General features: G+C 46.7%; 1 protein-coding gene across 1 annotated transcript in view; it reads right to left on the bottom strand.

Annotated features, from left to right (window-relative positions):
• The window catches only part of TMEM165 (transmembrane protein 165), a 49727-nt gene that overhangs the window by 18929 nt on the left and 16476 nt on the right, over nucleotides 1–14322 (bottom strand). The window contains exon 5 of the mRNA XM_029587511.1: nucleotides 13634–13739. Within this exon, the coding sequence (XP_029443371.1) occupies nucleotides 13634–13739 (106 nt within the window). The remainder of the gene's footprint in view (nucleotides 1–13633; nucleotides 13740–14322) is intronic.

Consider the following 14322-nt stretch of genomic DNA (forward strand, 5'->3'; position numbering starts at 1 on the left):
AGAGAGGGGGAGTGACTGAGGAGAGGGAGGAGAGAGGGAGGGGGGGAGAGGGAGGGGGAAGGAAATGGACCGAAAAAATTTTTTTTTAAATGTAGCCCGTTGTTACGGGCTTAACGGCTAGTACATAAATAAATGAGTGCCTTGGAAGATGCATACATCATTTCTTCCTTGTGATGCTGTTTTCTCCTTTTTGATGGAAAAGGACCTTCGTCTGGCTTACACACCTTTTTTTTTAGGCATCTGCATTGTCTGTATCATGGGAAGTGCAGTTTTTGGCTCCAACTGCATCTTAAGTGTTGGTTTTAATTTTGATCTTTGAGGTGCCATTTTGAAGTACTCATGCATCGTTTGACACTATCCTCAGTGCACCTTCTGCATCTCGTGCGCCACTATTGATGCCTTGTGCGTTGTCTTCGAGCACCATTTCCAGTTCAAGGTGCGTTGTTCGATGCATGGATTAATGGTTTGTCAGTGAGATGCACCGATTTTGATAAACACTGCGTTGTTTTAGATGGAGGCCACGCTGGGGATATGTGCATTGCAGGAGTCATGTGCTCCGTGAGCACTTTTGCCTTGTGAGTTGTTCACTCTTTTGGCATCCCTGATTGCCTCGGCTTCATTCTGGCCTCTCCGGAAAAGGCTGGCCTGTGTTCCTGAAAGTGGGAGTGCCGTAAGTGACCTGGAAAAGATTTAGTTGATCTGCCTCGGTCTTCCCGGTCACCTGAAGAGGTTGTGAAAGCTGATGAATGTTCCAATGCTGGGGGCGTCCTCTACTCTTAGCCTTGCCATTTTTTCAGTTTTCTGCCCCTGAGCCCTTGGTAACATCAGACAACAGTCACGATAGTTTGCCTGATCGTGGTCCAGGCCCAGGAAGAGATAACAATAGTTGTAGCAACCTGCTATAGACATGACATGGCCACAACTAAAATATTTGAACCCATAAGATTTCTTTTGAGGAAAAATCCATAAAATTGCTATCAGTAAGGAACAGTAGCTTGAGATCTATTTAATGTTTGGGTAATTGCCAGGTTCTTGTGACTTGGACTGGCCATTGTTGGAAACAGGATGCTGGGCTTGATGGACCCTTGATCTGACCCAGTATGGCATATTTTATGTTCTTATGTTCTTATGAATACTGAAAAGTGCTGTTTGGGATTCACATAAGCAAGTTTTTATTTTCTAAGGAAAGTAATCGATGAGAGCGATTCTACCGTCCATGCTCTGGACGAAAAAGAACTGAGAAGCCTTCTGGAAAGATTAATCATGCAGGAACTGCCACGCATGCCCAGTAGGGCAAAAGCTCTAAAGCTTTGAGAGATAGCTCCACCTAGTGCCACTCAATGACACCACTCATGAAGCATGGCTAATTCAGCCTGCTTATCGATGGAAAAAATATCTTGTACGATATTTTTCAGTATCTTGCTATTAAATTGTTTTCCCCAGAAAAAGCCTTAAACTCTTTTCATGAAGATGTGGGACAAAATTTTCAAATAGAAGCTCCCTGTTTACACCTGATATTATTTAAAAGCAACATCACTGAAGCCCAAGCATGGGAGAACTTTCACAACTGCATAGGCAGTGCATAAAAGTACCAATTTGGGCCATACACAAAAGTGTGCAAAGTTTAGGCACCCCTAGTCAAATTGTATGTTTCAATGACTAAGTAAACAGAAATTGACAACCACTACAAGATACAAAGTTAAACATACATCACATGAAAGAATCAAATATTAACATACAAAACTTTTTTATATAAATCTAATTTACAATAAGATTAAAAATACTTGTTTATTATAAATACCTGAAATATGTGATACAAGGTGCAATGGTATTTCACAAAAAATATCAGAAATAGAAGCAGAAACCACAATATATACTAATGTGTAGTCAAGAATTCTCATATAAATAAAAAAATTCTTAATATCACTAGAAATATATTTGATTACTCTCACCCACTATACACTCACTCATATTACTTAAGCCTAGCTCTACTTTTCGCTCTTCCAACATCCATCCATCCATTTCCATACAACCAACTAATACTATGCATCCTATATTAATTAAAAAACAAACAAACAGTTTGTCTGAAAATGTCACTTCTCACAAACAGCGATACAATGTATTCTACATGAATGGAAAACATTTCTCAGTCTATAAGTTGAACATGTCCCTACAAAGTAGGATCCTCTCTGTTTCACCTGATCCAGGCTTCTTTAGGGCAGTGGTTCTCAACCTTTTTTCTGTCGGGACAACCTGACAGATGGTTCTCACATGCATGACACACTGAATCCATGATTGTCACGGGGCTAGATGTAAAAGTACAGTTTGCATCCACGGGAACCCCCCTGACCCACAGTAATGCATGTAAAGCAGAATTACGACATTCCCCATACAACTCACCCTACAAAAAAGATATTCTGGTTCTGGTGTCATCTCAGTATCAGCAACTCAAACTCCTACTACCAGGCTCAATAGCCCTACTTATGAAAAGACAGCAGTTTACCACCAATGCATGTCATCTTGAGAAAACACAACAAATAAGACTGATACAAATGCTTACATGCTAGTAAATATCTCACCTCAGTAACACACACAGAACCGACCTAACATACTCCCAGGATTTGCAGTTATGCACATAAACTAATCTGCACACAGTTACACCTGTATTATGGAATACACTCAAACAGGAGCAACCCTATCTATGAAAAGGCAACACTACAAATATTAAATCAGGCCCTAACACCAATACACCTCCTATTAGGAAAACAGAACTAGTAAGCAGCTATAGATCCCCACACAGAAATAATTGTAAAACATTTTCCAAACACCAATAAAATATTTCAAAAAAGCAGACATCACTTAATATTAAATAATTAAAATGTCAGTCAATCAAGAAAGAAACTTAAAAAGCCACCTTTACTTACCCCCTCCAGCAGCTCTCCTACTCCTGTCCTCTTCCATGCAGGCCGTAGCACACACCAGAAGCAGCAGTAATGGCTAAGCTCTATACTCATGGTCCTCTTCCTTAGGGCCCATGACCAGTCTCTCTGTCTCTCTCACACACACCATACCAGTCACACCCCCATGACCAATTTCTGTCTCTGACACACCAATCATCTCCCAACCAGTCTTTGACACACACACCAGTCACCTTCCTGAACAGTTTCTCTCATGCCATACACACACACAGGCTTCCAACTCCCGTGTTCTCTCTTACATATATGGGCTTCTCACTCCCATCCTCACTCTCACCACATGCACATGCTTTTCATTCCCATAATCACTTTCTCTCTCACATACTATCACCTTACCAACCAGTCTCTCTCTCACATATACAGGCTTCCCAGTCCCATGCTCTCTCTCACATACACATTAGTCACCTCCCTGACCAATTTCTCACTGTCTCACACACACTCCAGTCATCTCCCTGATCAGTCACTTTTATTGTCTCTCACATATATACACATCACCTCTCTGACCAGTTTCTCTCAATCACACACATGCTCTCAAACACACATGCTCTCACTTACACACAGACTGGCTGTCTTCTCCCTCTCTCTCTCTCATTCACTTCCTCCCCCCCCCCCCGAGCACAAATGGTAGCTGCAGCCTCCTCCAGCCCCTGCAGGTGAAGAAAGAAGAATCCCATCGGCCGCGGGAGGCTTATACTGCTGTGTCCTTTGCAGACTGCTTCAATTGCTCCGGGCCATGCTACTGATCGGGGCCGATACTGCTGCCATCACTTTTCCATGTGGCACGGCTCTTTCTCCTTCCCGTGCACTGCAATGTGTATCACTTCCTGTTCCAGGGCAGGCGCGGGAAGAAGAAAAGGCCAGCCGTGGGTGCCACAGCTTCCTCTACCACCACTGCTGTTCCCATTGGGCTTGAACATGCTGTTAGCCCGGCGGCAATGGCAGCAGGGAAGGAAGAGCAGCGGGAGAGACCGGGAGCACGCGACACACCTGCTGGTGCTTGGCGACACACTGGTGTGTCGCTACACACCGCTTGAGAAGCGCTGCTTTAGGGGATAAATGAAGTGACTACTACATCAAAATATATGCGATGTTCTGCATGTTGAGATGCTACAATTTTATTAATACTATTTTCTTGCTGGCAGCTTCTGATATAATTGTGAAATCTGCCATCATATAGACGAATGTTTAAAAACAATTTCAAAAATCAAGTGATGTACTCTGTCAAAAATATTTGATAAATGGAGACTTTGTAGTTGTCTTGGGGTGGGTTTGGGGTTTTCTGTTTTCTCTCTCATTATCTTTGTCTTGGAAACTATTTAAATAAAGAGTTTAAAAAAACTATTTGATAAATAAAAACTGAAAAAAGAACAATTTGTACTTCTTTTCTTTATGAACCGACTGAAATATTGAAAGCAATGTGCCAATATTATATGTTTGAACATGGGATATGCACTTGAAACTGCCAGAAGGTTTAACCATAAATCTCGCTGATATCACAGATATCTTAAATGTCTTTTTCATCACATAATCTACAAAAATATTGAAAGATTATTTTTTACCAAATGTTATAATAGCTGCTTGGCTTATGAAAACGTAAGTGCTGCTAGAAGAGACAGTTTAATTTGTTAGGAAGCTGAAGTGTTGGGGGGGGGGGGGAAGGGGGAATGGAAAGAAATAGAAAGTACTGATGACAAGAGGGAAGAGGGTAGGAGAAAGGTTAATGGAGATGATACTGAGGGAGGGGTAAAGAAGGAGAGGGTAGGAAAGGGAAGGTGATGCTAATTCCAGCAGGGTGGAGGGAGAAAAATAAGGAGAGAAAAGGAAAGAGAAGTTATTAATGCCAGGGGGTAGAGAGAAGGGGAAGAAAAGGTGATGGTACCAGAGGTGGTGAGAAAAGAGAGGAAAGGTAAGAGAAGGTGATGTCAAGGGTGGTGTAGAGAACATGCAATGGAGTGAAGGAGAAGGAAGAGAGGGGAAAAGCTGATGAGGATTGGAGTGTGTGGGAATTGGGGGGTAGAGAAGAGTAAAAGGTGATGATGCCAGGGTGAGTGGGAGATAGGGAAGGTGCTGGTGTGCCATAAAGTGAGCCCAATGTCGGGTGTGCCACGACACAAAAAAGGTTTAGCTAACATTGGAACAGTGGTCCACAAGTGCACAGTACAGTGTTGCTTATACAACAATGTTCTGCATGGGAGAGGTGTCGGAAGGAAACTGTTTCTACAAGCCCAACACAAGAGTCATTGTCTAAAATATAAAACAAAACCTCAATAAGTCTGAAACATTTTGAAACATATCCCTGAAGCTGATGTCCCACAGTTAGTGAAGGAATTGAAGCTGAAAAGATGTTGGATATTACAACAAGAAACAATCTGAAATATAGCTCAAAATCCACCATGAAGTACTTACAAGAATGAAAGATGGAGAAATTACTTACCTGATAATTTCATTTTCCTTAGTGTAGACAGATGGACTCAGGACCAATGGGTATAGTGTACTCCTGATAGCAGTTGGGAGATGGAGTCAGATTTCAATCTGACGTCAGCCTACAATTACCTGTGCAGGAAGCTTAGCTTTTCAGTACTCCTCAAAAAGCAATTGTGGATATGTGTGTGTTTTAATATCTTGATTAACTTGGACTGGTTGAACTGATTTCCAATTGGAGACCACCAGTGCACTCAACCGAAAAACGCCAATACCCAGCAACTATGGGTATCTTAAACTAGGGGTAAAGCTTATCTTGCTCTCAGGGATTGTCACCCAAGGTTTCCGGATTTTGGGGCAGCCATGGGAGGGATGCTGAGTCCATCTGTCTACACTAAGGAAAACAAAATTATCAGGTAAGTAATTTCTCCATTTCCTAGCGTGTAGCAGATGGACTCAGGACCAATGGGATGTACAAAAGCTACTCCCGAACCGGGTGGGAGGCTGCCCATGGCCCACTTAGTACTGTCCTTGCAAATGCTGTGTCCTCCTGGGCCTGAACATCCAAGTGGTAGAACCTCGACAAAGTGTGAATGAAGGACCTCGTCACCACCCGACAGATCTCAGCAGGTGACAGCATCTTGGTTTCTGCCCAGGACACTGCCTGGGCCCTTGTGGAAAGGGCCTTGAGTTGTAGAGGTGGAGGCTTCCCTGCCTCTACGTAGGCCGCCTTGATTACTTCTTTGATCCAGCAGGCTATGGTTGCCTGCGAGGCCGCTTCCCCTTGTTTCTTTCCACTGTGAAGGATGACTAGGTGGTTCATCTTTCGTACAGATTCCAATCTTTCCAGGTATCAGACTAGGAGTCTGCCAACTAGGGATGTGAATCGTTTTTTGATTTAAAACAATCGTCAGATATATTTTAAATCGTCAAAAATTGTTAGAGCCGCGATACAATAACAATTCCCCCGATTGTCGCCCGTATGACATAGTGAGGGCAAAGGTAGCGCCGGCGCCATTTTGAATATTGGCAATATGGCCCACGTGCAGGAGGTCGCTCCCGGACCCCCGCTGGACTTTTGGCAAGTCTTGTGGGGGTCAGGAGGCCCCCTCAAGCTGGCCAAAAGTCCCTGGGGGTCCAGCGGGGGTCCGGGAGCGATCTCCTGCACGCGTGACCTCGGGAGCCAGGAACCAAAATGGCGCCACCTTTGCCCTGTCACATGATAAGGGCAAAGGGCCACCGGCGCCATTTCTCTTAACGCAGCCGTGGCCAGAGAGCGGGAGATCGCGCCGGGACCTCCCCACTGGACCCCAGGTAATTTAAAACATTTTGGGGGGGGGGGGGGGGTCGGGAGGGTGGGGGATTTGTTTTAAAGGTTCGGGGTGGGTTTTAGGGTTGTTTTGGTGTGCCGGTTTTCCCCCCCTCCCCCGATTTTTAACGATTTTAAAAAAACAAAAAAAACACGACGATCAGATTTCCCTCCCCCCCCCAGCCAAAATCGATCGTTAAGACGATCGATCACACGATTCACACCCCTACTGCCAACATTAAGATGGCGAAGAAGGCATGAGTCTTCCAAGTCCGTATGCTCGTCTGGAGATGGCAGCAAGATGGTTTGGTTTAGATGGAAATGAGAAACCACCTTCAGAAGAAAGGAGGGGACAGTGTGAAGCTGTATGGATCCCGGTGTGAATCTAAGGTACGGTTCCCGACAGGATAGTGCTTGAAGCTCGGAGACGCAACGGGCTGAACATATTGCCACTAGGAATGCAGTCTTCAAGGTCAGGAGCCACAGTGACAGACTGCATGTAGGTCTGAAGGAAGCTCCCGCTAGGAAGTCTCGTACTAGACTGCGATTCCATAGAGGCGCCGGCCACTTTAGTGGTGGTCAGATATGCTTGACCCCTCTCAGGAAGCGGGAAATGTCTGGATGGGAAGATGCTGCCACTTTGGCTCTGAAGAAGGCCAGCGTGGCCACCTGAACCTTGATGGAGTTGAGATACAACCCCTTCAAGCCATCCTGCAGAAATTCCAGGATCATGGGGATTTTGACTGTGTGCGGAAGGATGTCGCGGTCCTCACACCAGGCTTCGAATATTCTCCATATTCATATGTAAGTTAGAGACGTGGAAAACTTGTGTGCTCGGAGCAAGGTGTCAATTACTGCCGCAGAGTATCCGCTCTTCTTCAGGCGAGTTCTCTCTATAGCCAGACCGTAAGAGAGAATAGAGTTGGGTCTTCATAGAGGATCAGTCCTTGCTGGAGAAGGTCCCTGTGTGGAGGTAGGCACAGAGGGTTCCCAGCAAGAAGTCTTCACATGTCTGCGTACCATGGTCTTCTTGGCCAGTCCGGGGCTACTAGAAGTACTAGCCCCCTGTGGTGTTCTAGCTTGCAGATGATCCCTCCCAGTAGTGGCCATGGGGGAAAAGCATACAGCAGGTCTTCCTGTGGCCAGATCTGGACGAGGGTGTCGATTCCCTGGGATTGTGGTTCTCGTCTGCGGCTGAAGAACTTGGGAACTTGGGCGTTGGACCGGGTTGCCAGAAGATCCATGGCTGGGGTTCCCCAGCAGTTTACTATCAACTGTGGTTGATATAAGGCTGTGGTCAACAGCATCCATTCCCCTGGGTCTAGACTCTCTCTGCTGAGGTAACCTGTAGTGATGTTGTCATTTCCCGCAATGTGGGCGGCTGAGATCCCATGTAGGTTTGCTTCCGCCCGCACCATCAGGGGGTCTATTTCCAGGGACACCAGTTGGCTTCTGGTTCCTCCCTGGCGGTTGATGTAGGCAACTGTTGTGGCGTTGTCTGACATGACTGACAGATTCGTCCTGGGTGTCTGACTGAATCGTAGGCAGGCTAGTCTGACTACTCGGGCTTCCAGTTTTATATTCCATCCAGACTCTTCCTTGTCCCATTGGCCCTGGGCCGTCAGTTCCTGGCAGGGGGCTCCCCACCCTCACAGGCTTGCATCTGTGGCGAGCAAGACCCAGATCAGTGGGGATAGTCTTACTCCCTTGCTCAGATGGTCTTCTTGTAGCCACCATTGGAGCTGGGTCCAAATCTCTGCCGTTAGCTGGAGGCGAACGGAGTAGTTCTGGGACATCGGGTTCCATCGTGACAGCAGGGAACATTGTAGTGGTCTCATGTGGGCCCTTGCCCATGGGACGACTTCTAGGGTCGATATCATGAGGCCAAGGACTTGGAGATAGTCCCATACCTTGGGGCGAGCACAGTTCAACAGTTTTCACAACTGGTCCAACAATTTCCTTCTCCTTGTAGGGGGAAGAACGACCTTGTCTTGTTTGGTGTCGACCCGGACTCCCAGGGACTCTAGCGATTGGGAGGGCTGCAGGCAGCTCTTGGCTGTGTTGACGACCCATCCGAGATTCTGCAGTAGATTCTTGACTCTGGTGGTCGCCTGTTAACTTTCCTCTGGAGATTTTGCCCTGATCAGCCAATCGCCCAGAAACGGATGTACGAGGATTCCTTCTTTCCTCAGCGACGCTGCCACTACCACCATGATTTTGGTAAACATCCGAGGGGCAGTAGCTAGTCCGAAGGGTAGTGCTCGGAACTGGCAATGATGGTCCAGTATCGCAAAGCGTAGGAAGCGCCGATGGTCGTGATGGACCGGGATGTGGAGATAGGCTTCTGACAGGTCCAGAGAAGTCAGGAATTCTCCCGGTTGTACTGCCCTTATGACTGAGTGTAGGGTTTCCATGCGGAAGTGCGGTACCCTCAGGTAGCGATTGACGGTCTTGAGGTCCAGGATGGGCCGAACATTCCCTCCTTGGGGGACGATAAAATAGATGGAATAGTGACCAGTATTTTTTGGTGCGTGGGCACAGAGGTTATGGACTTTAGGCTGAGTAGTTTTGTCAGTGTGGTTTCTACTGCTGTCCTCTTGGAGAGGGAGTGGCACGGTGATCTCACAAATTCGTCTGGAGGGATGCTGTGGAAGTCCAGTTAGTATCCCTCTCGAATGATGGTTGGGACCCACTTGTCCGATGTTATCTTGACCCATCTTTGGTAGAAGAGGGTAAGTCTGCCCCCTATGGCTTCTTCCTGTGGATGGGTCTGTTGATTCTCATTGTGGGGTGCGGCCGGGGCCTGTACCTAAGCCAGCTCCCCTCTTGTTGTGTCTGTTTTGAAAGGACTGGCCCCTGCCTGCGGGGCGAAGTGCTTGGTATGTGTTTTTGTACGGTCTAAAACACTGGGCTCATCTGCCCTTGGATCTTCGGGGAGAGGAGATTTGGTTTCTTTTGTTCCTGTCCTCCGGTAACCGAGGTACTGGGGATTCGCCCCATTTGTCGGCTAACTTATTTATGGTTTTTATATACCGGACTTCGTAGGAAAACATCAGTTCGGTTTACATTATAACTTCAAAATCAGCAAAACAGAGGCTTTACATTGTACTTATAGGAAAACAGTGAATAAAATTAAATAAATTAAACTATACAATGAACGAGGTTTAAATAGAGAGACTTAAATAGAGGTTGTTGGATAACTGGGAATGGTATTGAGAGAAATGATTGGGGGATGGAGTGGGGGAAAGAAAGAAAGGGGGTAGAGGGGGGATGAAGATGGACGGAAAGTATAAGGGGAGAGGGGTTGTATATTGTATATAGGGAGGGGAATGAAGAGTTGAAAGGGTTGCATGGGGGAGGGAAAGGAGGAATTGCATAGATTGCAAGGATCTATTTACAATAGATGCGTTGGGGAGGAAATAGCATATATGTTAATAAAACTATATACAGGGTGTACATTATTGAAGATATGTAAGTCAAGGCATGAAGTTGAAAATCAAAGATGGTAGCAACTAAGAGAGGGAGTTATCTTATGAGGGATCGGAAAGTTAGAACTGAGGGATCTGTTAGGGGCAGGGACGCGGGAGAGGAGGGGTGGTGAGGGTAGATGCAGTGTGTGGCAGGGAGAGTGTTTTGTCGCCAAAGAAGATTGAGGGGAGAGCAAATGAGTGAGTTTTGGTGTTATGTACTATTTGAATGCCTTCGTGAAAAGCCATGTTTTGAGTTTTCGTTTAAATGTTTTATGGCAAGTCTCTTGGTGTAGATCTACTGGCATAGTGTTCCAAAGGGTTGGTCCTGATACAGAGAGTAGACGAGCTCTAGTTGCGGCCAGTTTGGTGGTTTTGTGAGAGAGGGTTAGCATGGTTGCATGATATTGGTGTCTTGTGGGTCTCTTGGCTTGGTGGAATTTAAGGGAACTGTTAAGCCGGTACATTTCTGGGTTATAAAGGACTTTGTGAATGAGAGAGAGGGATTTGTACTGAATACGAGAAGTAATAGGGAGCCAGTGAAGGTTCATGAGTATGGGGGTTATATGCTCATTTCTGCATGTGTTAACTTCTCCAGTTCGCTTCCGAACAGGAGGGATCCTTTAAAGGCCATTCTCTTGAGTTTAGTCTTGGAGGTCACGTCAGCTGACCAATTTCGGAGCCAGAGTTGCCTTCTGGCTGCCACTATGGATGAGACGCCCCTGGCTGAGGTGCGCACCAGGTCAGAGGTCATATCCATGAAGGAAGATATCACCGGTTCTAGTGTTTCGGTGGAAGTGGTTGCATCCCTAGAGAGAAGCAAGCAGGCAGGCACGTGTCACCACGGCGCAGCAGGAAGCGATCTGCAGGGTCATTGCTGCAACATCAAATGACTGTTTAAGGATGGATTCCTGATGTCTGTCCTGGGCATCCTTGAGCGCAGCTCCTCCTTCGACTGGGATGGTAGTGTGCTTTGAGATAGCGCAGACCATGGCATCCACTTTTGGGAACCCTAGGGGTTCTTTGGCTGTGGGTTCTAGGGGGTATAGGGCTTCTAGGGCCCATCCTCCTTTGAAGCTGGCCTCCGGGGCATTCCATTCCAGGTCAAATCAGTTGCTGTATGGCCTGCAGCATTGGAAAATAGCATGAGGCCTGATGGAGCCCGACCAAAACTGGGTTTGTCTTTGGCTCCGCTGTGGTACTTATGCCTGGGATGGCCAGCATCTTCAGGCTCAGAGACACGAGATCTGGTAACTCGTCTTTGGAGAAGAATCGCATCATGGTTTGGTATGCTTCCATCCCTGGAGGGATTTCCCCTTCCAGGGAGTCTGGCTCTTCCCTCGAGATGCCTGTGTCCCCTGAAGGGAGGCTTTTGCCCAGAAGAAGCATTTCTCGGGGGGCCGAGAGGGGCTTGGAAGGTTTTGCTCTTCTGGTGGAGATTGTGGCTGTGTCACAGGCAGTACCGATTGTGCCTGGAAAAAGGTTTACAGCCCTTTGAAGAATTCCACCCAGGAAAAGGTCCCTGGGTCTATATTGAATCCAGCGGAGTTCCCTGAGGTACCCATCTGAGGAGGGACCGAGCCGGAGATAAAGAGGTCCGGGGTACCCTCATTGGTGGAGCCGGATTCCTCTACTGGCTGAGTAGGGCCTTGCCTCGGTTCCCCCAGAGTTTCTTCGCACTGCAGGCATAGGGCAGAGGTCACTTCTGGTTGCGCAGCTCTCAGGTGGCAGGCTAGGCAGAGGTCTTGGTCCCTTGGCTTTCTTGGCTAGCGGTGCCATGATTTGTGCGCATGGAGCAGCTCAAAACTCGTCTATGCGGGAGGCTTAGTTGTGTGCTCCGGGTGCACCGACGCTGTGCGTGCAGGGTGCAGAAGATGTGCCCTTAGTGGGATGTGCACACCACTGTGCGCAGAGGCCTATCTGTGAGCACGGTGCCGTTGCGCACGCCGCTGAGCACACAAGTAGTTTGTGCACCTGGCTCGCCGCTGTGCGCATGGCTCAGTTGTGCGGACAATACGGCGATCAACGGGGGGAAATGGCGCCGACGACCAAGCGGGCAAAATGGCGCGCCCCCCCCCCGGCAGAGGGTCTCCACGTGGGAGAACCCTCGCACCGGATCGGGGTCTAGCCCGGACAGGGCTGCTCAACCCGATTTAACAGACGCCGGAAGGATGATCTGGGCGGCTAACTGAGCCTCGGAGACCAGAGACTTTAAGAAAGTTTTCTACCTTACTTTGTCTCGGCGCTTCCCAGTCTCATGCCAGGCGATCTCCGGCTGCAGGGGGGGGGGAATATCTTCACTACCACGCTCGGTATTGCACCCGCTGCCTCTCAGCCACTCTGGGGGCTAAGTCCATGCTGGGAACCGGCTACCGGACCGAGGCATCTCGGAAATCATCTCAGGAATTCTCGACTGGGGGAGGGACCCCCCTTAGGTATCACCGCAGGAGAGCGGGGCTCGTCTTGTAGAAGTAAGATTTTCTCTCTTCTTTGGTTTGGATTTTCTAACACTGTGCAAGTGTGTGTTGTGTCCCTAACTGCTTAGAAGATGGAAAAATACTGAAGAGCTAAGCTTCCTGCACGGGTATATGTAGGCTGATGTCAGATTGAAATCTGACTCCGTCTCCCAACTGCTATCAGGAGTACACTATACCCATTGGTCCTGAGTCCATCTGCTACACGTTAGAAAATGAAGGTTTAGGAATGGCCTTCGAGATTTAATTATTGAAAATCTATGGGGCGTGCATGCAAGGAGACCTAAGAATATGCCTAAGCTAAAAGATTTCTGCAAGGAGAGTGAGGAAAACATTCCAAAGCAAGAACAGAAAGATTTTTCACTGGCTAGGAAGTGTTTGGACATTCTTATTTCTGCCAACGAAGATGTTATAAAATACTGACCAAAAGGGTCTCCAAATGTTTGAAAATATTACAAAAGTGAATATGGCATGTGCAATCTATTAAAATCAGAATAGAAATAGTACTTTTGCATTAAAAATTAAGAAAGCTGTCATTTCAACTTTGTATTATGGAGAGGCTGTGTCAGCTTCTGTTCACTTTAGAGATTCAGTGAAATATACAGTTTAACTAGAGACACCTAATCTTTTGCACACAACTGTATTTCAGCCATGAGGTAATAATGCCCACTTCAAAAGCTCTAACCAGGCACATAAAATGCTTAATACCAATTATGAAGTTAACTGGAGAAGTAAGTTGCTTAATGTGGGGGTGAAACATTCTTTAAGATCTGGCATAATTATAGATTTACAAAAGAAAGGCATGATTAGACTGTTTAAACACAAAATAATTTACAATAGTACCAAAACAAAGCGAGATTTGCATTAAGTTTATTAGCAAGCACGTGTATATGTAAAACTTGTACAACAAGACCTCGGAATCATGAAGACAAACATTTCAAAAAGAGGTACCAAAAGAACACCACACACATGAAAATGGTTACTTACCAGTCCTAACGGAGATTTTCTGTGCTATCATTCTTCCCCCAATAACAGCTAGACCAGTACATAAGCAGTGTCCCACTGTTCCGCCTACCGCCACCCCAAAGGGATCCTAATCAAGTATACATGGCATGACTGGCATTAACACACTTCAAAAAGAAAGTTCAATACACAGACATCAGTTTAGTGAGAACACGTGGCTTTCATAACATATTTGAGAACCCTGAGGCACAAAGAAACTTGGTGAGGCTGTTAGCAATAAATAAATTAGAGCCCCCTTGTGTTCTCTACTTCTTACTATGAGACTGAGAGGTGCACTCTGCCCACGTCACTCCTACCAGTGGCATGTAGAGAGGAGCTGGAGCACCACTACAACATGCTGCAAACCCAATCGTAGATCACCCATTTCCTTTTCAAGGAGAAAAATGGGCCTGGGTGGAAGTGGAGAGAATGGTACAAAGGATGAATTACAAAAGGGGAATTCACTACTCACACTATCTGGACAATATAGGCACTGGCTTGGGGCACCATGTGGTCAGTTCATTGGGTGAGATCTATTATGGATACTACTGCGAATTCTTCATCAAATTAGCACACAACCTTGCCCACCACACAACCTTGCCCACCACCCTCCTTTTCCTCACCCATCATCCAGAAGTAAAGAAAGATGAAGGAACAGACAGCAATTGTATACT

Source organism: Rhinatrema bivittatum, chromosome 1, assembly GCF_901001135.1.
Source record: "Rhinatrema bivittatum chromosome 1, aRhiBiv1.1, whole genome shotgun sequence".
NCBI classification, from domain to species: domain Eukaryota; kingdom Metazoa; phylum Chordata; class Amphibia; order Gymnophiona; family Rhinatrematidae; genus Rhinatrema; species Rhinatrema bivittatum.